The sequence below is a fragment of the Camarhynchus parvulus genome, chromosome 20 (genome assembly GCF_901933205.1).
Source record: "Camarhynchus parvulus chromosome 20, STF_HiC, whole genome shotgun sequence".
Taxonomy (NCBI): Eukaryota; Metazoa; Chordata; class Aves; order Passeriformes; family Thraupidae; genus Camarhynchus; species Camarhynchus parvulus.
In genome coordinates this window covers 6,956,850-6,981,172 of record NC_044590.1, presented here as the reverse complement: position 1 = coordinate 6,981,172, position 24,323 = coordinate 6,956,850, and the positions used below count along the sequence as shown (strand labels likewise).

Here is a 24,323-nt window from a genome sequence, read left to right as displayed (position 1 = left end):
TAATGAAAACTGTGAGTTAATTCAGCTCTCAGTTGAGAAACTGCTGTAAAAATGCCCTTGCTGAGGGCTGCCCTCTGGTTTGTGTTCTACAGGCAGCCAAGCGAGTTCCTCACGCTGAACCTGCCCAACCTGCCCTCCCCTCCCCAGGCTGCTCCTGAGCTCCCTCTGCTCGCACCAAGGGGAGGACCTGGAAGTTTCCAAGCGCTGAGGGGGGTGGAGTGACAGCTCAGCGGCCGCGGGGCTCAGGTGTGCCTAAGGCAGGATGGGGAGGGAGCATCCCAGCCCTCAGCAGGGCAGCAGTGCAGCCTTTCCCAAGGATCCCCCTCCCAGGGAGCCGGTGGCTGCAGCCCACAGCTCAGCACAGCTCTGGGCTCTGCTTGGAAGCCCAGAGCTAAGACAGAAGCAGCTGAGGGGCAGTGCAAAGTGCCCTGGCACAATACTCCATGACAGCTATGCCAGCCTTACCAGTGCCTCCTGTCTGGGCGTCAGGAATTCACCCACTGGATACTGTTCAAAGGAGGGAAAGAGATGGAGACCTGAGCCCAAAACACAAACAGAACAGATCAACGCTGGAGAATTCCAGGAGTTCAGCTATGTTAGTCCTCAGCAGAGGAGAGGAAATACATCAAAGGGTACTACAGCCTTGAGTTTTCCCACCCAAGCTGCTGCAATCATCTCAATAATTCACCTCAGGACAGAACTTGCTTTCCATTAAGACAGATTCTGTTTGCCTTTTACTTCCAGTCACTTCAAGCTGATTCAGCTTTGTGCCTTCTTGGAAAGAAGAAGTCAGCAGCAGGGCTTCTCAGAGAAATGCAATACAGCAATTTAAACCTGCAGCCAGTCTGGCCTGTCAGAAAAAGTGAAGGCAGAGCAGGTGGGGACTGCAATGAATGCCCCAAGAGTTCTGCTGAGGGAAGATTTCTCAGGGATTTCTCTCCAGAAAAGCATGGGAAGTGTTAAACCTTGCACCTCACACATGCTGGAGTTCTCACACTGAGCTCTACACAAAGACGTCCCCCACAATGCTTTTACAGGAGTGGAACCATTATCCTGACAATCAGATCACCCATTCCCAGATAACTTATATTTAATGTGTGAAAAAAAAGGGAGTACTTTACAGTAGTCCCTGGAGAGAAGAGAAAGGACTGTGGTGAGCAGTCCACTGACAAAAACTGCTCCCTGGAGTTCCCTTCCCCCTTGCCTTACTCCCCTCTCCGAGTGCAGTAACTCAATCCACAAGGTAACTGAACTCTCCTGGGGGAATCTGGGGCACAAGAGGCTGCAGCTCCTTTCCAAAAGAATTCGTTTCATTTCTTTATTTTAAAGTCCACTGATCATCATCATCATCATCATCATCACAAAAAAACCCCATGGGAAATGCAACTAAAGAGAAAAAGTCCAACCAAGACCTAAGAACCCAGAGCTAGGAGCAGATGTGGGCCTGCGTGGCACAGCGCCAGCGCACGCGCGGGAGGAGACGGCCCCGCGCGCCGCAGTTGTGTGGCCAGAGCTGGGGTCCTTTATGTCAACCTCTGGACGATGACAGCGTTGAGCAGGTTGGCTTCCTTCAGGGTCTGGTTCTCATCAGTCAGCTCTTTATTGGGGAAGGTGGTCATGAGGACAAAACTGGTGGCAGCCATCGCTGGCCGAGCATCTACTATGAAGAGCCGGATGTCACGGATCCTGTGCAAAGGGACCAAACACACGGGTGATGCTGTTACTGCACAGCCTGGACAAGGGACTGCTCTGCCCAGAGTGTGCAGCCCTGCAGCTCTGTGTCTGTATTCCAGCTCTCACCACAGGCCACACCAGGCTATTCTGATTCAACCTGCTCCCGTTTAGTGAAATAGCAGCAGCTGCTTTCTGGGCTACAGGCTCAGCTCGGTGTTCTCTGTGTGTGTTGTCAGGGGGTTATCTGAAACTGAAAGCCTCCAGACCCTTTTGCTATGAACAATTAACAAACTGACACTTTCTGAGCTTGTCACACACAGCAGAACCCAGAGGATTTCAGCTCCTGTGAGCGGCCACACAGTGACATAGGATCCATTTCCAGAACTCAGTCACAGGCAGAGGTTTTGTTAACTTGTTGCCCTGAGCTTGACCCCTGATAGAAACTGGAGGAATGAGTATAAATTACAAGATCAGGAAGGTGAGAAGGATTTAAAGAGATTTTGAGCGAAGCAGTGGCATACCTAAGCCAACTTTGCTCATCTAAAGAACAGAATCATGGTAAGAGCATCCCTTGGTGCTCCATTCAGCACAGAGAACAGCCTCATAGAAAAGACTAAATTGAGTCAGAGTAACTGAACCAGGTTCCTAATTATCTGCCAGTTTCCAAAGCCTTTAGAAGAAAATCAGTTTTTCACAGGTGACATCAAAGAAAGTTCTTCTGGTAACACTTATGCTCCCAGGTGTCATGTCACTGGCTATAATCTATCCCAATTTGGGAAGCAAATCCTACCCAACAGTTAGCAGCTAACTTAAAAACACCACAACAACTTTATTCCCTTTCACTTGTATAGAAGGATGCCCAGAGCTCCTTCTGGCAGGCTATGCAGGATTTTAGCACTTGCTCCCTGCCTTGCAGGGCCATCTATGCCTGGCCTGTGTTCCCTGTTGTGCTCGTACCTGTGACTGTGGTTGAACTTCTGGACCAGGCGCCCGCCGTCCGCGAGCCGGATCTGGATGTTGGTGATGGGCTCTGACTCATCGATCACGATGGCAGAACTGGCTTTGGCCTCGTTCTCTGCCTGCTGGGCTGGAGAGCTGGTGCCCATCACCTGGGGCGCGGTGCTGCCAACAGGGAGACGCAAGGTGAGCTGTTAGAAACCAAACTCACCTGCCCACAGGGTACCAGATCAGGCAGCAAGCTCACTGTCTGCCAGGCCCAACTACCAGGGCTCCTCCACAAGCAAGCTGCAAGTCAGAATTCTTGAGTCAGCCAAGCAGGAACTCGTCTAGAAGTTCAACTCTACCATCCCCATTGGTGCCACAGGTCCTCACACCCAAAAGTTAACAGGGGAAGTGTGAATTGGAAACACTGCTCCAATGCAACACACCATGGAGGTTCCAAACCAGGGATTCTGGCTCCTGGTAGGGAGAGGCTGGGCCACCTCACAGTATACGTCAATGAGCCTTGTTTCCTTAGAGGAACACCTCCCATCCCACAGGCACCCAGTGCCTTTATTTCAGAAGGATGAATCAGAAGGCTCCATCTTGCAAGGCTTCAGTGACTCTCACATTACATGTAGTAAACCAGTGTCACCATCTTCTCACCTGCCCAGCTTCAGTCCTTCTCCAGTAAAAGCTCTGAAGACACTTTTAGGTTTCACATACTCCTCATCCCGGTGATCTTCCATGTCCAGGTTCACCTGTCCGCCCCGTGCTAACCTGCGCAGCTCCGCTGGGACTTCCCTGCAAAGAGAGAGTTCTAAGGCAGCTGCCTGAGGCAGCAAGGCAGGAGTGTGTGGACAAAAAGCCCAAGATCTGTGGAATTTCAGGAATCACATAGAGCCTTTGCTTAACTGACAGGGCAGATGCACACCTCCCCACTGACAGACACAAATTAAAGGTTACTTCTCCCTGGCCCTCACCTGCCATGACACAATGCATCAGAAATTCTCAACACAAATATCAACATGTTTGTTTACTTCAACTCTCAAGGCCCCACATAAATCAAACCCACTCCCTGTTTACCTGAACCAAATGTTCCATATTAAGAGTAACTAATTTCTTGCGAGAAAGCTCAGGTGAAATGTGCCATGGATTCAGAAGCCTGGATTCCACAACCACTTGTGTTCCAGGGAACAGCTCTCCCTTTTCTCCCCTCTCACTACGTACCCTCTGCGGATATCATCGAGGAACTGGGCATTGGATGGATCCTGGTAGCTCCTCAGCTCTCCACTATCCAGACTAAATCCACTCTTCCAGAGCTTCAGTACAACGTGCACCTGCAGCAGCCCCAAAAGAACAATCAGCCTCACTTGTTCTCGGTGACAACAAAAACTGAAGCAAAGTGAAAAGTTTCAGATGGGCAGAGGAGCTCCAAGGTGCAAAAACATTCCAGCAGGTTTCTCTGAGCTAAGGGAAAAACCCAAAGCACTGGTTTTTATGTAATGGTCAGGTGTCAAATCCTAGAAGGTGGCACCATGGTCCCCCTTTTGTATAAATATGGCTGAAGAACCAGGAATGTGCTGGGTGAGAAGCCTAAAGCAGGCTCCCACCACAGCCACGACCTTGTCTGGTCAGAAACCAAGCACAAGGGAATCTTGAACTGATGCTGTCCGCTCCCATCTATGGATATATATTGGATGTATATAATAATGGATAAAGAAGAGTTGATTTCCCAATGCTCTTTGCACACTATTTTTCCTGATCTGCACTTCTAAGAAAAGCTCAGATTCTTAATTAAAAGATCACCAGAAAAATGCTTACCCAAGACCTAATCATCTATTATTCTCTACTTGGAAATCCCACAGGAAGCAGGATTTACCATATTTCTGTCCTTGTGAATTTCTATCAAGCTTTGTATCTCTTGGGGCTGGCAAGCTCAGTAGCTGGAGCAGAGAAATTCCTGGAGTGACAGCTACAAACCCAGCAGAGATACTCACATCCTGAGAAGAGCTCGGTCCCTCTCTCCTGCCACATAAGCCGACTCCTCCTCTGGAGTAGCCCCAAGGCGATACCCTCCCCCTGCAAAAGGCTGTGAGAGAGAGGCAGGCACAGGGTTACAGAACCACACAGACCAAAGAGCTGCTTCCCTGCTCCCACCATCCCTGTGGGAGAACAGGGACTTCATGGCATCAGCAACATCTCCTGCCCTGCAGGCAGTGACAGCTTCAGCAAGTTAACAAGGGTGGCACAACAGAGCGGCTTTTCTTGCCATTGTGACACACAAAATGGAGCTGCACTAAGAGAGGAGTCCAGACTTAGCTGCTGAGATAATTCCAGGACTCCTCAGTACCAAACAGCTGGCAGGGTGGAACAGAAACAGGGAACAGAAGGAAGAACTCCTCCCTCCTCACCTTTGGCTTGCTCGTCTCGCCACTGCTCTTGGCCGTCCGATCGACGGCCACGGCGCCGTGCTCCTTGGCTCCCTTGAACAGATCCTCCACCAGCTCGTTGGGACTCTTCTTCCTCGGAGGACCCACAATCTGCTGCCCACTCCTCTCTGAGCCACCGGCATAAAACCTGACAGAAAGCACCCAGCTCCTGGTCAGCCCTGCCTGCTGCCTCTGCAGGAGCCTCGGGCTGGATCAGGGCTCACTTGGTGCAGCTCAGGGGAACCCCCTGGATCTACAAACACTGGCCACCACCAGTGTGTCTCCCACTGCAGCCATGTGCAAGCTCCTGTGCTGCAAAGACGTTCTTTTTATGTCAATTCCTGTAAATCACCCGTGGATCAATAGCAATAAAGTGGTAACAATGCTCAGAGCTGGGAGGAGGAACAGCCCAGAGGGACAAGCCGAGTTTTAAACACTGGTACCAGCTCCATTACCCAGCTGAGCAAGGCTTCCAGCAAACCTCTGACCTGTCAGAGCAACATGCAGCTGGAATTCTGAGGGAAGGCACACGTTCATGCCACACAAAGGATGGATCTCAACTGGAAGCAATGGATGCACAGTCAGTGAAGTGCAATTAAGCACTTCTGGAAGATTGGGTTTATTAGCTTCCAGATGGCTTGTAACACAGAGTGAGCTCCCAGCTGCCTGCAGACCATGGCCCATCCAGGCTGAGCCACCCCTTCAGATACATCAGTTCCATTCCATTTACCTTGCCTGTCAACCTTAAGGGTATTTAACTACTCAGAGCTGACACTGTAAGAGATTGTTCTACTAATACTCCATGTTCCTCCTGAAAAGGGTCCCTACTTTTTTATTTCTGACTCCACTCTCCATTACTTTACCCTTAAGCAACACCTAAAAAAAAAAGAACACAAAACCAAAACCCGCACCAAAATAAACCCCCAAAACCCCAAGCAGTAAGAAAACCAATCCCTGCATAATTCCCACATTTCCTGTGGACACAAATGAGGATCTGGGCTGTTTTCTATTCTTAACCCAGGCCTTCCACATCCCACTTTAGGCTTTCTCTGAGTGCTGAGAGCTGGTGCTTACACAGCTGTGCACAGGCTTTGCACTGACAAACCTGCCCTGTCAAACCTCAAATGTTTCATGACAGGAACTTCATATCCCTGTAAACCTGGTTCTTTCAAAGAAGCTGTACACAGGCAGCAAGTCCTCCCAGAAGGGATAAACACCCAGCACTTGAGCCTTCGGCTGCAAACTCACCGCTGTCCCTCCTCCTCTTCATCATCCTCCTCCTGAGCATGCACAAGGTCTCTGAACGAGGTTACTCGGTGGTCACTGCAAAAATCCAGCAAGAAGGATGTCAGCCTCCAGACACATTCCCAGCTGGAACACTCCACACTGCAACAGGCTCCTTCTGCAAGGTGGGCTCTGTTCAACCAGCACCTGACCCGAGAGAACTTCTCCCTCATGACAAAGGCAGCAGCTCCTCTTTGGGACTGGACAGCATTCCCTTACTGCAAAGGGATTTGGTAAGGTAAAATTCACTTTTGTTTTATAAAATGCTCAGCTTGATCAGCTCAGGTGTCACACAAAATGAGAAAATATTCTTCCTGCTGAGATATGATCTGCTTAAATGAAAGGTCACTATCAGACTGTTTTAAATGTCAAAAGATAAATCAAGCTTTTCCTGAGCAATGAGGCAAGTTTTCTAACTGATCCCTGGCTCAGTTGTGCAATAACACCCATGTCTGTGATGTGCAAACACTCAGGTTTTCACAATCTCTAGAGAGCATCACAAGGGGAAGCAAACCTAAACACAGAGCTACTCCTCCTGAAAATTAACACAGTGCTTTAGAGAGTGTGTGTGCTTTGCCAGCTTTCCAGCATGGAGCTGAAGCTGCCTCCTCACCTGGCTCCAGTGCCTCTGGATATGGAGCTGGGCGTGGGCTGGGGAAGGGTCAGGATGTCCTCATCACCCCCATCCTCATAGAAACTGGCAAGTGCAATCTGGAAAGGAAAACCACCAAAGCTCCTCAGGAAAAAAACACACACAAACAACCCCGCTGAAGCATCTGTCACACTGGATCTCCTGAGACCTCACACTAAAGACACTTCATGTCATTCCCCCTGATGCAGGTCATGGCAGAGATGAGGCCTCAGCGGGTTTGCTATTTGGCTGTGTCATGGCAGGACACTCAGTGCTGCAGGGATGTCACCCTCCCTGTCAGGGAATGTCAGGGCCCCTCTTCTGCAGCACTTACACAGGAGTTATGCCAAAATTACTGCTGTGAAACTGCAGCTTTTGTGCCATCATGAGCAGACTCGGAATTTAACACAGCCAGTTTGAGAAGGAGCAGGGACAGGTCAGAATGGTGGCTGACTCGCCCTCAGTTTGTTTGCTGACGGCGCCAACAGCACAGCACTGACAGCCTCACCGGCATTCCAGGAACACCTACAGAACCCCGGCAAACCCCGGGCCCACCGTCCCTCACCTCGCGCTACAAAGTGAACGACAGAACCAGGAGGGGCCTCAGCCTCGGCCAGCCCACGGCCCCGCCGCCAGGGCTGAGCGCGGCGACGGACGGGGGCGAGGCCTGAGCCTGCGGGACACCGACCTCCGGCCCAGCGCTGCCCCCCCGCCAGCGCCACGGCCTCCTGAGCCGCGGCCCCGCCGATCTCCGCGCCGGGGCCGGGGAGGGAAGCGGCAAAGGTACCTGGAGGTCCCAACCGGCGGACTCGAGGAAGAACCGCGCTCGCTCCTCCTCGGCGCCGGTCACGGCCACGAACTCCCTCAACGCCTCCTCCCTGTCCGCCATCTTGCCGCGGTGCAGCGCCCAAACCGCGCCGGGCCGCCCCGCACCGCCCCCGCGTGCGCCGCCAAACCCGCCCGGCCGGAAACACCCGGGGCGACGCGCGGCGCCCAGCCCGCAAACAGCGGCCCCTGCCGGCCAGGAGGTGGCACTGCAGCGCAACCGACCCCGGAGTGAGCACCGGGCACCGGGCACAGGGCACCGGGTACTGAGCACTGGGCACCGGGCGCCAAGCACGGGGTACCGGGTATCAGGTACCAAGCACCAGGCACCAGGAACAGGGCCTGGGGTACCGGGCACCGAGCACGGGGTACCGGGCACAGGGCACCGGCACCGGGTTCAGGGCACCGGGCACAGGGCGCGGGGTACCGAGCACCGGGCACTGGAGACGGGGTACAGAACACCGGGCAGGGGGACCCGAGCACTTGGCTCTGGGATGGGCAGCACTGAGCACTACAGCGGGCAGCACCGAGCACCGGGCACCGTGTGTGCAGCACTGGGCACTGAGCACTGGGACGGGCAGCACCGGGCCCCGGTGTGCAGCACGGAGCCCTGGGATGGGCAGTGCCAAGCCCCGGTGTGCAGCACGGAGCCCCGGGATGGGCAGTGCCAAGCCCCGGTGTGCAGCACGGAGCCCCGGGATGGGCAGTGCCAAGCCCCGGAGCAGGGCGGGTGTAAGGCCCCAGGCGGGGCCGGGACTGGTGGCGCGGAGCAGCCCACGGCAGCCTGTGCGTGCTGGCTCATTTATTTCCAGGTTCACACGTCGCTGCTGGCAGTGGCCAAGGCCTGGGACCCGGCTCCAGGAGACAGGGACTGCGGTGAAACAGGATAGGGAAACATCTACGATGCTTTTCTCTTCATGTGCTTGAAGAGGAAGAAGAGGAGCGCCCCAAGGAGCCCCTTCTCCAGCAGGATACCCATCCACAGGAGGAGGAGGAGGCTGGACAGAAGGTTCGTACCTGCAGTGGGGACAGAGGATGTGAGCGACCAGGGCTCGGGGAGAGGCATCCCAACACCCCGCAGGGAGCCTTTCCTGGGACTGCGAGCTTCCTCAGGGGGTGACACCACACAGCCACCCTGGCAGGCACCCCATCCCCGCAGCTCTGACGCACCCTTATTCATCTGGAACTCGTTGCTCAATCCCCCTTGGGTCGGGTTGGAGATCCACAGGACGGCTGAGTAGGTGGCAGGGGCCTGGGCATCGTGCACCACCATGCAGGTGATCGTGGACCCGTTCTTCTCCTCCGTCGCTTGCACCTCCACCCGGCTTCTCAGCTCAAACAAGCCCCGGGACACCTCCAGTGGCCTGGAGAGGTTCTGCCCCTTTATCTCAGCCCCATTCTCCAGCCAGGAAACAGACACTTTAGCTGGGTAAAACTCCTTCAGGAGGCAGGTGAAGGCCACGGTCTTGTTCACCTCAACGGGGCTCGGCTCAGCGCGCACTTCGACGCTGGGGGGAACTGGGAAGAGAGGCAGAGCTCGGTGTTTGCTGTGCCCGCTCTGCTGCCCACAGGGTGTCCTCCTCCCAGGGACCCCAGCCCCACAGAGCAGGACCCCCCATGTGAGCCCCCAGCCCTCACCTCTCAGGACCCTGCTGAGCTGGAAGCTCCCTCGCAGCGGGGCCGGCAGCGTGGAGTGCGACACCTCACAGGTGAGCTGCGAGCGGGCATCGTCCTTCTGCAGGGTCACCTGCGCTGTGCTGGACATGTTGTAGGTTTTCATCCTCCACTCAGTGACCTGGGGCGGCTGAGCCCCCATGGGGTTCTTGTTCTTGAACCATTTCACCTCAATCTTCTCAGGAAAGAACCCTCCAGTCGTGCAAGTGAAAGGCACCGACTCCTCCGGCCTCGCTCTCTGCTGAGGTCCGGACACGAGCGGGGGGCTGGGTTTGGCTGTGGGGAGAAGCACGGGGCCATCAGACCAGGCTCTGCCCCCTGCCCAGCCCCGGGCCTGCCTGGAGCAGAGTCTCACACAAGGGCACGGCGATGGCCCATGGCATCCTCTCCTGGACCAGCCCTGAGCCCCTTCCCCATCCCTGCTCTAGCTGAGCAGAGCCCGCTGGGTGGTTCCCATCAGGAGCTGCTCCAGGAGCCCCACTCACCTTGCACGGACACCTCGGTGCCATCACCACGCTTAAACACCTCATCAGCACCAGTGATCCCCCTGACAAACTTCACACAGTAGTAGGTGCCCATGTCCTCAGGCTGAACGTTCCTGATGTGGATGGTGAAGTTTGTGTCAGACCCAGGCACTGCTCTCATCACATGGGAGGAGGGATCCTTGTTATTGGGGTCATAGACAGTCTTGTTCCCACTGCCCCAGCCCTTCAGCCACATCACAGGACCTGGTCCAGCAACTCCAGACGTGATGCAGTTCAGGGTGAGCGTCTCCCCCGCTGTCACCGCCACCTTGGGCTGGGGCTGCTGCAGAGTGAAGTCCTGACCTGCCTGGGCATCCACACCTGGGCACAGAGACAGGTTTGGAATTGACAATGGGCCCCAGGGCCGTGGAACAGCACGAGGCATCATCAGATCCCCCTGAGCCTGGAGCAGGGACAGAGAGACATTCCTGTCCCCTGTCCCCCAGGCTGCTGGGGACTGCAGGATGAGGAGAGGCCAGACCCTTCCTGGAGTAAACTGAATTTCATCTGGAGATAGAAGCAAGCTGGAAGGGAGGCAGTGAGACGAGATCCCTGGGTACCCACGCGCACAGGGAAGCTCTGCCAGGCCTGCAGGGTGGGAAAGCGTGCATGGGAAATGTGATGGGGCTGTGCAGGGCCCACTTACCCGGTTCTCTGCAGAGCAGGAGCAGCATCAGGCACATGAGAGGCAGTTCCTGTGCCACCAGAACCATGGGTATTCCACGCTCTGCTCCCCGATGGCCGGGCTTTGCTCAGCTGGATTCGGCTCCCTGGGACTCTGCTGCACTGGGCTCAGCTGACTCAGCTGGACTGAGCTTATCTTAGCAGGGTGCTGGTCTCTTACCCAGCAAAGGGGAAGGAAAAGAGGCACCACCAGCCCAGTTCCTCCATGCAATCACATCCCATTTGCTTCTCAAGGCCTACACCATCCCCTGTCACAGCGCTGGTCCATAATGGCAATGTCCACCCCATTTTCCCCTCAGATGTGTGCCACAGCCACAGCCACGGGCACAGGCAGCAAGAGGGACCCCGGATCCAGCACGATCCCCCACACATGGCCAGCCTGTGGCTCAGCAGCCTGGGGTGCCAAGGGGACGCCCAAACTTTGGGAAGGAAAAGGGGAAGCGGAACAGGAAGCGTCCCCTTGGCACCCCCAGCTGCTGAGCCACAGGCTGGCCATGTGTGGGGAGCCTGCTGGATCCGGCGATCCCCCTTCCCAGCAGGATCGGGGTGCGGGATGGGCTCTCCCACGGGTCGGTGGTGCAGAGCAGTGCCCGGGATACACCGAGCGTCCCGCATCCCGAAGCTCCGCTGCTCCTGCCCCTCACCGAAGCGGGGAGGACGCAAAGCCGCCCCCTGTCCCGAGCCCGGAGCAGCCGCTGGGTGCCGGGTGGCCCGGGAGCGATGCCCGGAGGGGTCCCGGGAGTGATGCCCGCCGGGGGTGATGCCCGGAGGGGTCCCGGCAGGGTGATGCCCGCCAGGGGTGATGCCCGGCTGCTCTGCCGGCTCTCGCCCGCCCCGGGCAGACACCAAAGCGTTAACCACCCGCTCTCTTCAACTTCCTGTCCCGCTTCCTCTTTTCCTTCCCAAAGTTTGGGCAGAACCCATGGCCGCGGCAGCAGCTCCGTTCCTGTCCGGGCAGCGAAGCCCCGTCCTGCGGCAGCTCTCGGGTGAGTCGGAATGGGGCCCCCCAGAGCCCCCCGGAGCTCCCCTGCCCCGTCTGCCCCATAAACACGAGTGGGCGGCAAAGATAACACCGGGCGGGGTGAAGGGTGGTCCTTCCCCAGCACCTTTTGGGAGTCAAACCGTGCCCAAACCGTGCTGGCAGAGCACCCCCGCCCCGGGGTTGGGCACAGCCGGGTTGAGCCCTGCCGAGCCGCTGCCATACGTGTGGGGACTGTGGGCAGGAGAGGTTTGGGGATCGGATGGGGTTTTGGGGAGCAGGAGGGATTTTGGGACAAGAAGAGGTCTGGAGGCTGTACTGGGCTCCAGGGCTGCCCATCCCTTCCTGGAACTCTGGTTCCTGGCTGTGAACCCCAGTTCCCAGATCCGCAGAGTGATCCTGGCTGGTATGGAGCAGAGCCAGGGTGTTAATGTTTAACAGCACTCAGGAATTTTTCCTGCCAGGAGTTCCCCTTGGCTCCCTCTGCACCTCTCTGGCCTCCAGGCAGCTGCAGCACCTCCTGCAAATGACAGAACAGGATGCAGATTTATCACAGAATCGCAGAACTGTTTGGGTTGCAAAACCCCTCTGAAATTCTCGTGTCCAACCCTTAACCCAGCTCTGCAAAGGTCACCAACTGCCACGTCTACATGTCATTTAAATCCCTCCAGGGGTGGTGACTCCACCACTGCCGTGGGCAGCCTGCTCTTTTTTCAGATTTGCCCCTTGTTCCTTTTGAACTGTTTTTTGAAGGGTTTCCTCCCTCCCAGTGCCTGCATGTTGTCTCTGCCACATCCCAGGATATCTCTCAGCTGCAAATTGGGGGACACTGGGACTTCTCTGCCTGTGAGGCTGCCCTTGCCTCGCCCCATCGCTCATCCCTGAACCCTCCTGTCTCTGTGCCCAGGTGTGGATGCCCAGGCAGGTCAGGGCTTCACTCTGCAGCAGCCCCAGACCAAGGTGTCAGTGGCAGTGGGGGAGACACTCATCCTGAACTGCATCACATCTGGAGTTGGTGGAGCAGGTCCTGTGATGTGGCTGAAGGGCTGGGGCAGTGGGAACAAGACTGTCTATGACCAGAACAATGAGGATCCCTCCTCCCATGTGATGAGAGCAGTGCCTGGGTCTGACACAGACTTCACCATCCACATCAGGAACGTTCAGCCTGAGGACATGGGCACCTACTACTGTGTGAAGTTTGTCAAGGGGATCACTGGTGTTGACAAGGTGTTTAAGCGTGGTGATGGCACCGAGGTGTCCGTGCAAGGTGAGTGGGGCTCCTGACGGGACATCTCTCCCAGGGAGCCCATCCCACAGCCCCCACCCTGCCCACAGCCAGGTCCTGCTCTGCACCACACCCACCACCCTCTCCTGCTCTGCCTCTGTCTCCACAGAGGCAGCCCTGGTTCCTGGAATGGTGGCTGCAGCTGTAGTGCTCTGCTTCCTCCTGCTCCTCGGCCTCTTCGTGGCCCTTTGCATGTACAGGAGGAAGCGCCAAGGTGGGGTGGGCAGCCCCTGCCCAGCCAGGACAGTGGCCATGGGCAGCCTCTCATCTGTCCCTCTGCAGTGCTGTGCAGGGACCCCCAGCACCCCCAGGTTTGTACTCGGCACCTCTTCTGCACCCTTAAATGATCAAACTGCCTTATCCACCTGCTTTATCTTGGCTTCCTTTCTTGTCTGGAGCTGTAACTTTCCCCAGAAAAGGTCCTTTGCTTACAGGTGCACTGTTCTGTTGGTTCTTTCTGTGTTTCATGGAAACTTCATGGTAGGGAGCACCCGGTACCAGGGAGCTCCTGCAGCCCCTCACCGTGTGTCTGAGCCCTGCCCAGACGTGCAGTCAGCACTTTGTCCCTCTTTGCCTTCAACAGGGGCATCCTGCTGAAATTCAGGAGGGGAATTGAGGGCTGTGCTGGGTGGGGAAAGGACCCAGCTTCCTTTAGTTCTGATGCCCATCCTTGTCCTTCCCCCTACAGTGAAGTCCTGGATGCAGAGAGCTCCCACCTGCCCAGCCAGGTAGGAGTGAGCTGTGAGTATGGGGAAGGACATCCCGTGGTGGTGCCCTGGCTTGCAGGAGCCCTGCAAGACTCTGGGGGCAGGGGGGACCTTGGGTGGGCAGCAGCTGCCTGCATGTGGTCCCTGCACCCCCTGCACCATGGCACCACCTCTGCAGCTGTGGCATCCCCAGCCTGGCTTGAACCTGGTTCTTGTCCTGTGCAGGGCCACGAGGTGGTCTCAGTGATCCTTGTGGGTCACTTCCAACTCTCAACACTCTGATTTAGGGTTATTTTTGCGAGACTTTCCTTGTGGCAGCATTCCCCATTTGTGTGCACTTTTGCAGCAGAGCAGCAAGGAGGAGAACAACATCCACTACGCCGACCTGCAGCCCCTGCCCCTGGCCCCAGGGCGTGGCAGGAGCCTGGGCACAGCCCCCACCGAGTATGCCAGCCTCAGGGTAGCTGCCAAGTGACACCTGGCACTGCTGCCTGCACGGCCAGGCAGTGTCAGGGTGGCAGAAGGGACGTTTCTGCAGGGCACCATAAAGAAGAAGTGGAGCTGTTTGCATGGCGCGCCCTGATCTCAGCTCGGCACGCCATGCTCACCATGTTTGCATCTCAGGGGAGCTCTCCTGGGACCTGGAAGCTTTCTCAACCACAGGATCAGACCACGAGGCCAAGCACCTCTGCCTTGTGCAAGCTGTTTTGTGCTGATAACACCAGGAGGATCTCACACACACCTATGTCCACCAGCATGGGCCTCCACCAGCCCTTTCCTGGCCCACAGGTCCATAATTTGTGTCATCTTCTCACCAGCCTCATTAAAGCCATCAAACAGCCTTCTGTCCAGTCCTGCTGTGCTCAGAGCAAGAGCAATAGTGCCAGTCCTGCGGGGTCCTGGGGGGATGTGTGCCACCCCTGTGCTACTGCCAAGCCCCTTGGTCAGCTCCCAACTCCCACCTGCCCCAGGCAGGGAACCTGCCCAGTCCCACAAAACCTGCAGCTCCTGGCAAGGCAGCAGGAGGCTCTCAGGAACAGCTCCTGTGCTGCTGCTCCAGGCTGAGGCCCAGCCCTCACCCACCTTCCCCTGCCCTCCTCAAGGGGCTCCTGATGCTGTTAAAGCCAGGGAAGCTGGTACCACTGGCCCTTCTGCCCCTTCCCCTGGTCCATGCACATCTTCAGCTCCAGTCCCAGCCAGTCCATGCACATCTGCTCCTGCACATCCCCTGCTTTGTGCCCACATGGTTGGTGGTGCCCACCTCCAGGGGAAGCAGGCCAGGGGCAGGAAGCCAGAGGGGCAAGGTGGCCATGGCAGGAAGCTGCAGGTCACACTCCACACTGGGCACTGCTGCAGCCCCCAGCAACAGCAGGCACCACATACAGCCCCACAGCCACGATGTCCCAGATGTGGCAGCTGAGCTCTCACCACATATGGCCCCAGCATGCACCTCCTTGGCAGGAGGAACTGAGGCCAAAACAGACTTTCCAGGCAGAGGAACCTGCTGCCAGCACCGCTGCCTGTGACCTTGAAAGCTGATACAATCACCAGTTTTCAGCTTTATCTACTTTTTTCCTGTGAAGTGAGAAAAGAGAAGTGAAACAAGACAGTGTGACCCAGGGGAGCGGGGCTGGCAGGGAGATCCTTGAGGGGACAAAATTGTCTCAGTGGGGAGAAAAGCCACTACAGAAATTGATTTGCATGATTGAATGTGAGTCACCTGCCCCGGGGATGTGAAGTGGGGACAGTTTGAAGCCAGTCCTTTCTCAGGGGACACTCAGCACCCTGTAGGCACGGTGGTGGTGATGAGTTTGCCAGGTCAGGGATCCAGCACTGGTCTCAGCTTGGCTCCCTCAGTGGGAGGGTTGGGGTGTTGGGATGGAGCCTCTCCCAGCATCAGTTCCCCAGTGGAGCCATGGCCAGGCCCTGGATCATTTCCCAGCTGAGGCAGTGGCTGCTCTGAGCAGGGCTTGGGTTGCCCGGGCTCTGTGCAGGGACAGCACCAAAACTGGCAGAAATCTCACATCAAGGCTGTGAACACGAGTATGTAAAATACGTGGGTGAGACCGAAACCGGGGATAGACCTCGAGGACCAGAGGAAATGAAATTCGAGGGGATTTAGGGCTTTTTAAGCACGAGGCTGAATCAGGAGGGGGGAAATCCAGTTCGATAGGAGCATATGCAAAGCAGGGAGCGAGCAGAGCACCAGCAGAATGCTCTGCACCTAGGAAAGGGCCCAGGTCTGCAGCTTACTGCCCAGGGGAGGGATTTAGTGGTTATTAAAGGAAAATCCTTTAAGCCTTCAGCCTGGGGTGTGCCGGCAGTGAAAGCACAAACAAGCGCCTGGGCACGGACACAAGGTAGGAGCGTGCTGGGGAGCAGAGCCTGGATCAGGGGGGCAGAGCCTGGATCAGGGAGCAGCATCAGGCAATGCTGGGGTCATGGTTCACTGTTCATCCAGGCTGCTTTCCTGGTGCTGCTGGTTTGTCATATCCCACTCAGTGACCTGCTTGGTCTGAGGGTGTGTGTGGGAGGCCGGGAGCTGCCATTGCTGGGGGAGGCACAGGGCAGTGCTGGGGTTGGGGCTGGCACCCACCAGGCTTCTGCTGCCACAGCTGGGGACTTTGGGGCAGAGCAGAGGTGGTGCTTGGATGGGTACTGGGACAGTGTTGGTGTCCCAGGGGGAGAGGACACACTGGCTTCAAGCAGGTTTTGGCTGTGTCCCTGTGTGTGGACACTCTGGGGTGGTGCCATGCCAGGTTTACCTTGGCTGTTCCTCAAGTATGGTGCGTGAGCCCAGTGCCAGGACCTCGTGTAACGGCAAGGCCAAGGAAAAGGGCTGGGGAGGCAGATCTGGGCTGCACTCTGATGGGTTTCTGGGCAGCCAGGGGATGCTCGGGGGCTGCTCTGGTATCTGACCCACTGCTGATGCTGAGAGGTGGGAAACATCCCCTGGAGGTGCCAAGGCAAGAGGGCTGTCAGGGCTTGCCAGGCAGTGGTGTGTGCCATGGTGTGTGCCACAGTGTGTGCCCTGGTCTGTGCCACAGTGTGTGCCATGGTGTGTGCTGTGGTGTGTGCCATGGTGTGTGCCCTGGTCTGTGCCACAGTGTGTGCCATGCTGTGTGCCATGCTGTGCTGTTCCACGCTGTGCCAGGGATCCAGAGTGGGAAGCGTGGGCTGTGCCCGGAGCCAGGGGGAGTGTGAGCCTCCCCCAGAGAGCACAGAGTGACAGGGAGCAAGTAGCCTGGCAGGGGCTGGTCCGGGCAGCCAGGGGAGGGGACAGGGATCAATTAACACCGAGCAGGAGCATGGTGTCATGCAGTCAGGTCTAAGAGCATCCGATGCCACAGGGACCCCACAGGGTCCTCACAAAGCCACAGGCATCCAGTGATGGTTTGGGGACCTCCTGATGCCATAGGGACCCCATGATACCAAGGGAACCAGGCAAAGCCATGGGGACATTGTGCCAGCATGCCAGCAGAAGCTGGAGGAGCACCTGGGTGCTTTGAGGGAGCTGGAGAGAGTGAGAGAATCTCAGAGACACTTTTATTGTCCCCCAAAAATGCCTCATGGGTCTTGTTTGTGCCTGCTGGCTGGCCTGGGCTGGGTCCCTGCCAGAAGCGACAACAGGAGGGAGAAGTCCTGGGATGCTGCACAGTTGGAACCTGCTCCCTCCAATTCCAAATCTGTTAGCTCACCCCTTTGCAGCTCCCTGTTTCTCAGGCTTTTCCTTGGAAAGGAACGAAGCCAGAGTAAAATGGTGACATGCTTTACACTGGTTCTGATTTATTTCAGGTCTTACTATTGAGTCTTATTCCCTGTTTTCACGGTTGTTGTGGATTTTCACCAAAGGGGATAAACAGGTCTGGGATTTGGGGTTGTCATAGGAACAGTTTCTGTGCCACAGCCTCACACTGCCAGCCTCATCCCCTCCTGATAGAGTGAGGGCTCTGGCCAGCACAGCAGGGGTATCTCCAGCCCCCAGGCACAGCCCCAGTGACAGCTGGGGTACAGGGCAGCCCCCCATGGCACTGGGACACTCGGGATGTTCATGGACTCCCAGGCACTGCCCAGCCAGGCCCACGAAGCAAACTGGGACCCCCAGGCTGCAGACCAGGGCTTTTAGCTGAGAAGAGCTGAAGGTGCTTGGAGGATGCTGCTTTTCCCTGTGTGTTCTCTGGTGCCCAGTAGGAGGTTGTGCTGTTGCAGTTATTGCTGCTGGGAACCTCTCTGGCCAATCTGGAACAATTTTCATCAAATCCCTGGAGTGAAGGGGTGTGGAGTGGGTGGGGGGCTGCCCTAGGACCATTCCTCATCTCTTCAGTCACAAGGGGAGGGGGTAGGCAGTGAAACTGAAAAGTGTCATGCACATCCTTTGTGCCCAGCACTCCTTTGGCCCGTGCGGTCCTGCACTGCAGGACACCGTGAGGCCAAGGCTCTGGCAGTGATTAAAGAGGGGTTTCCAGGGCCATGGGACAAACAGAAACATCCAGTGCTTAAGAAAGACTCACATTGTGCTTTCAGTGTTGGACGGGACATTGCCCAAAGACAATCACCCTCTGGAGCCGGCACGGGAGGGCAGATCAAGCTGCAGGGCTGGGCCCTGACAGTGCCCGAGAGAGGGTCCCAGAGTGGGTGGGAGAGGGGCCCTGCCTGCACTGGAGTTCCCGGGACTCTTCATGCTGGATAAGCTCTTGGTGTGGTCCTGGTCCTTCCAGCATCCCCATGTACACTGAAGTGAGCCGTGCATGTTCCTGGGGATGCTCCAGGGGATTTTGTCCAGCGAGAAGAGCTCAGGGTAGGGAAACTCTTTGAGGAGCTCCCTGTGCCGAGGGCAGGATGCTGTGGGGTCCCTGGAGCTCCCTGTGCCGAGGGCAGGATGCTGTGGGGTCCCTGGAGCTCCCTGTGCCGAGGGCAGGATGCTGTGGGGTCCTTGGAGCTCCCTGCCCCTCCCGGCACCGAGCGAGGTTAAAGTGTGGCTGTGCTTGGCCGTGTCCCCAGCGCTGGCTGCCCCGAGCCCGCACAAGTGTCCCTCTGCAGAGAAGTGCAGGGAAAGGGAAAAATATTGAGAGAGGCAGGAGAAGGGGGAAAGCAGGCGCTGCGGGAGGGAGCACAGCACGGCCTGAAAGCTCCCTCTCAGCGGGCTTTTGTTCGCCCTGGACGTGCCCAGCGATGCTGCCAGCCCGGAGGGGCTGCGCTGGCGCCGGCGGCTCCCGGCGATCCCGGAGCTCCGCAGCCTGCCCGGCGCCTCGTTCCAGGGACGTGCCCGTGGTCGGGAGGCCGGCTGCCTCCAGCGGGGACCCCCATCACCCCTCGGCTGGGCTCGGACCCACAAGGCGCTCCCGAAAATAATTCCTCCTGACAGATCCATTTCTTCCACATGGTTCAGGCTTAATTTTATAATGGCATCAGTAGCTATGGCAACGTGTAAAAATAACGGATCCCCGAGCCGGGCAAATTCTCCGTAAACAGCTCCCGTCTCCCGGAGCCCGGCTGGGTGGGCATCGCCCCTTGCCCGCGGCTACCGCGGCCGCTGCGCTTTGTGCTCGGGCTGGGATTCACGCGATGGTTAATTAGCAGCGTTAACTGCTTACGCCTTGGGATGATGGTTCCATCCGCTAATCCTTGGGGCTAGGCTGGGCTAATTGGGTGGATATCATTAACGCTGGCGGTCAGGAACTGCCCGTACAGGATTGCAGCACGGCGAAGGCTGGAGCACCCCTGTGGCACCCCAGACCCCGCACGGGGCTGGCAGCCGCGGGGGTCGGACACGGCTCAGCCCCGCCGTGTCAGGGGGCACCAGCCCCATTCACAGCTCCATCCCGCCCCAGAGCCGCCGCTGCTGCACATCCACGCGTGTGCACACGAGGGAACGTGCCCACGAACGCGAACGGGCACACTCAGATCAGATTTCAGCACGCAGGACCCCCCTCAGCAAACATCAGCCGGGGCCGGCGTCCGCCGCGGCTCAGCGGTCTCTGGTCACCGCCGCGAGTGGATAATCCCAGGCAATGTTTTCTAAACCTGTTAGACATCACACAGACCCTCTAAATCCCTGATCCCCCTCCAAGGCTCCAGCGGGATGGCAGCACTTGGCAGCTCGGATTTGCAGCTTCTTATCAGGGCCAGCCCCTTGGAGCGATGCAGTCACCGGGAGCGTGGTGGATGCTGCCGACCAGAAATAATCCCCCAGATTTTTGTTGCTTTCAACTTAAAAAAAAAAAAGGACAGACCAAAAGAAACCCCACGGAGAAGCATTTTTCTCCATCCAGCCTCCAGCAGCAGGGCCAGAATAACTCCAGCCCCATAGAGCTGAGAGCACTGAGTCTCAACGGGGCCAAAATAAAGAGCCAACAGGTCTGGAATGTGGCTCCTGAGCCTTGGGGCTGCCATGGAGACAACACGGGGACAGTGACACAGGGACAGCCTGGCAGGAGGGCTGGGGATGGCTCTGAGGGCTGGTCAGTGTCCTCTTCCAAGGGCTGGCTGTTTCAGGGGGTGCAGCTCCCCTGCATCCCAGCAGTCGTGCCATTCCCACTGTGAGGCATCAGATCCAGCACTTTCACAAATGACCCCATGAAGTCCCCACTGCTGGACACAGCACCTTCCTTTGCAGTAAAGAGTGGCACAGGGTCATACCAGGTCTCCTACCCCAATGTGTGTGTCTCAGCCTTCCGTGGGGCATCCCTGGGGCCATGCCCACACGCCAGGTTCCACGGCACAAATCCCACCTCTGAGCCTGGATTTTAGCACTTCACAGCAAGGGCTCTGCCAAGCAGGAAGCAATGGGCTGAGCTGGCTGAACATGATCAATCCCCCACGTTAGCAGTTTTATTTCCATCCGCAGCTGCCGCAGGACTCTCAGGCAGTGCAGCCTCTCTGAGCTCCAGCGTTATCTGCTGCTGCAGCCTCGGATGCACTTTCATGATAACGATTTGCAATCAACAAAGAACTTGGAGAGGATGCAGAAAAAAACCCCAACAACTGGCATTGGAAACTGAGATGATATCTCTCTTCCCTCGGCCAGGCTCTACCACAGTCCTGCTGGTACCACCAAGGGGAGATCAAGGTCTTCTCCAGCATTGCTCCGTAGGGCTGGCTGTGTGCTGGGCATCTGGGTGCTGGCACTGACACCACATCCCCAGGAGCCGGCACAGTGCAGAACTTCCCCCTCCAGAGGGGAGAGGGAGGCTTTAGTTCAAACAGCTCCCAGGAGTCCATCAATGATTAACACCCAGCCCTGAAATGTCCCTGCATGGCTGGAGCTCTCTGCCTGCACCCTGCCTGCCCTCCCCCCTGTCCCTGCCACTTCCTCCTCCACAGCACTTCTGCTCCTGGGGCTGGGGCAGGGTCCCAGGGCAGGCACCAAGGCTCCCTGTGGCTCTGGAGCCCATCAGAGTTGGGGTGAGCTCAGTCATGCCCCGTACAGACAGCACAGATGTCTCCCAGTTTTGCAACCCCTGCACCAAGGGCGCGGGATTGGGGTCACCTTATGTCCCTGCTGAACTGTCCCAAGCGGGGTCTCTCTTGTGCCCCATCCCTATCATCAGTTAAGGTTGGAACAGACCCCTGAGATCACTGAGTCCAACCATTCCCCCAGCACTGCCAAGCCCACCATGCCCCCAGGTGCCACATCCACATGTTTTTCGAACACTCCCAGGGATGGTCACTGCAGCACTTCCTGTGCAGCTTAGTCCCGGGGCTGTGCACGTGTTGCAGACCCACACAGAGAGCAAACCCTTCTCTGGGGCAAGGGGCAGTGATCCTGTTTGCCAGCAAAGGTCAGCACAGCCCTGCCAGCTCTCGCAGCACCTCAGCGGGCACAGGCGCCAGCACTGCCAGCCCTGTCCTTCCAGCCCACACTGCCGCTGTGTTTTCCCAGCCTGTCAGCAGTTTCACCCTAAAACCCCTCACCTCAGGTCAGCCAGGGCCGTTTCCAGGCCAGGCACAGGATATAAACCACCTTTCCTGCTCTGACACAGCCGTGAGGAATTCCCCCAGAGTGTGAGCAGTGTGATTGTGCTGGGCTGCATTAAGGAAGCCCGGGCAATTCACTGCTCTGCAGCATCCCAGGGGGCACCCCTGCCAGTGGCAGCAGCCTGGGAGCACAGCCCAGCCCCAGGATAGCTCAGCTGCCCTGTGGATACGGTCCCTGCTGGAGCCTGTGAGTTTTCCTGCTTGCTTGTAGATGGTGAACATTCTGATGGGGGTGGCTGGGCTGACACTGGGCTCTGCTGCCACTGCTGAAGCCCAGGGTGACAGTGTGAGTGCCAGGGGGACACTCAGAGCATCACCCCAACCCAGCAGAGCCCAGCTGGGCAGGCAGAGCTCTATCCCTCCCTCATCCTCCCTGAAAGTCATTTCAGAACCAGCTGATCCTGGCAGTGCTGGGGATTAATTCAGTGGCAGAGGGACACTAAAATTAAGTGGGCTGTGATTTGAAGCCCTAAGGAGGGGGAAGAAACAGGGGGTCCAGGCAGTGTGCACAGACGGGGCTCCTCAGAAAATGCCCTACACATCCCCTCCACACCAACTGTGCCCCAGAGCCCTAACAAAGACCTGAGAGAGCTGAAATAACTCAGCTGCAACTCCTAAATCACCCAATAAAAGCTCGGCTAAACCAATTACAGGCAATTCTCATGAGCCCCCTCAAGAGGTGAGGAGCAAACCCATGCACAGGCTGCTCACAGAGCATCCTCCACAGCCTACCCCACCCTTCCCCTGGCAATCACAGCCTTAACGAGGCCCCTGCAGCTCATCACCCTCTCCAGGACCTCTCCCATATAAGGGGGTGATGTGGTGCACCTCCTCCCCAGCTGCAGGTGTTTATGGTGGTGAATGCTATCACGGGAGTATGAGGACAGAGGTAGGATACATAGCCCTGCTTCTAAAATCCACTTTTTGAGGGCTGTGGGTGCCCCTTCCCTGGGTCACAGTCCATGAAAGCCATGCCCACATTAACATATTGCTTGTTATAAGTTAACATGAGATAAACTAATTTAAGCTTCCCCTGTACTGCATGTCTCGGATTAAATTGGCAAGGTACCTAATGAAGCTGCAGCTCCATTTGTTGTGCTGGAAGCGCTAAATATCAGCAGTGTAATTGGTGCTCCCCGCTTCAAGAGACATTTGTGCATCTCTCCCAGTTGAAAGCTCTCTTTGGGTGCTGAGAGGTGGGGGTGGGGGGAGGCTGTGGGGGCTGTGGGGTGTGTCCACCTGGATCTGAAGCTGGAGGGGGCTTGGAATTTGTTTTTGAAGCTGGAGGATGGATGGGGGGAACATGAAGCTGTATGAAGGCTGCACTGTCTTGTGGGTGCCAGAACAGACCTTGTGTGGGCCTGGTGCTCTGATGTGGTCCCACAGGGTGTTTTGTTGTGGTGAGCTGTGAAAGTAGCACCTCTCAGGGGCTGGGCTGGGAGGTGCTGGTGGCTGGGACTGGGCCAGGATGGCTCTGAGTTTCCCCAGGGTGGTGAGTCCCTGCGGCACTGGGTTTTTTTGGTTTATCAAGGAATCTTTGAGGTTGGAAAAGACCTCTAAGATCATTGAGTCATTATTGTGGAGGGCTGCCATAAGTGCTGGCTGCTCGCTGGTGCTTGGGCATGGCTCTGTGCCCACAGCCCCAAAACAGCACCTCTGGATGCTGAATTTGGGGTATTTTCCAGGCTGATGTGTAAAGTATTGGTGGTTTTTTCCTGTATCCCTAAGCTGGTTTGGATTTTAAAGGTTGGACTGATCATTTTGGGACAACTGCTGTGTCCAGGTGTGATGTGGCCACTCAGGCTATTGGTACTTTGCCCACTGTGCCACCCCATTGCTGGAGTGGGGACCAGGAGGGACAAAGTCCCAGGCAGAGAAAGACTGCAGCCACCTCCATCAGTGAAATGTGATTCATTAGCAGGCCCAGGTTTGGCCCTGCAGGGCAGGGACTGGAACCTCTCCCAGCTCCATCCCCTGTGAATCCCCTCCAGCCAGGGGAGGCACCGCTGTTCCCGGGGGCAGTCGGGGCTGGGAGAGGATCAGACAGGGAGCTGATTAAGGCATGAAAGAACAGTCTGGGCAAAACCAGTGCTGCAGGACTTTCCACTGGGATCGCTCAGGCAAGGCTGTAATTGTTCCCACTGCATGCTGCCAGGCTCTGACAAGAGATGGGGTGCTGCTGCTCTGGCTGGGGGTCCCTGTGTGCGTGGATGGGTCCCCACCTTCCCCTGGGGAGGGAGCAAATCCTGCAGAGCTGCCCAGCTGGGAACAAGGGAAGGCAAAAAGGACATTGAGCCTGTGGTTCTGGCTGGGAATAGGGAAGGGGAGCAGACCCCTGCCTGCCCAGCACCCAAACCTACAGGGTTGGCTGAGCCTGGCCCAGCCCACACGGAGCCCGTGCCTTCCCCAAACAGGCACTAGCAGCGTGATGTGAGTTCCTCACTGTGCCTCAAAGCTGTGAAAATCAACTTATTCTTGAAAAGCTCTCCTGAAACACTGCCCTGTCCCCATGCTGGCTGCTGCTCAGCTCCTGGGGCCAGGGAGAGCCGAGCTCTGGGGTTTCTGGAATCCTCCCTGCCGGAGCAGGGGTTTTGAGCTGAAGCAGGGAGATGCTGCAGAGCGAGGACAGCCTGGGTGCCCGCTGGCAGCACAGAGAGCCTGGCAGTGCTGCCCGCCCTGCCAAGCAGTGCTGCAGCCTCCTGCTCACC

The 24,323-nt window shown here is 57.0% G+C and overlaps 3 protein-coding genes across 4 annotated transcripts; 1 reads left to right on the top strand and 2 right to left on the bottom strand.

The window, feature by feature from the left end:
* Positions 1-1,289: 1,289 nt before the first annotated feature.
* On the bottom strand, positions 1,290-7,880 carry NSFL1C (NSFL1 cofactor). Its single transcript, XM_030963433.1, is given in 10 exon segments — positions 1,290-1,686; positions 2,632-2,796; positions 3,280-3,417; positions 3,844-3,953; positions 4,614-4,627; positions 4,630-4,705; positions 5,028-5,193; positions 6,294-6,368; positions 6,943-7,040; positions 7,748-7,880. Coding segments are annotated over 10 exon segments (1,107 nt in total). The 5' UTR covers positions 7,850-7,880; the 3' UTR covers positions 1,290-1,523.
* Positions 7,881-8,563: 683 nt separating this feature from the next.
* LOC115912160 (signal-regulatory protein beta-1-like) lies at positions 8,564-11,282 on the bottom strand. The gene is made up of 7 exons (XM_030963569.1): positions 11,175-11,282; positions 10,630-10,769; positions 10,188-10,304; positions 9,945-10,057; positions 9,424-9,735; positions 8,956-9,303; positions 8,564-8,802 (listed from the first exon to the last, which is right to left on the bottom strand). The coding sequence occupies exons 1-7, from the start codon at positions 11,280-11,282 to the stop codon at positions 8,684-8,686; spliced, it is 1,257 nt and encodes a 418-aa protein (XP_030819429.1). The 3' UTR covers positions 8,564-8,683.
* Positions 11,283-11,444: 162 nt separating this feature from the next.
* LOC115912109 lies at positions 11,445-14,479 on the top strand. Of its 2 annotated transcripts, none has more exons than XM_030963493.1 (5): positions 11,445-11,653; positions 12,554-12,913; positions 13,041-13,242; positions 13,620-13,659; positions 13,988-14,479. In XM_030963493.1, the coding sequence occupies exons 1-5, from the start codon at positions 11,470-11,472 to the stop codon at positions 14,111-14,113; spliced, it is 912 nt and encodes a 303-aa protein (XP_030819353.1). In that variant the 5' UTR covers positions 11,445-11,469; the 3' UTR covers positions 14,114-14,479. The 2 variants fall into 2 exon arrangements, with proteins under 2 accessions (XP_030819353.1, XP_030819352.1); XM_030963492.1 differs by having other exon boundaries at positions 11,447-11,653; positions 13,985-14,479.
* The last annotated feature ends 9,844 nt before the right edge of the window (positions 14,480-24,323 follow it).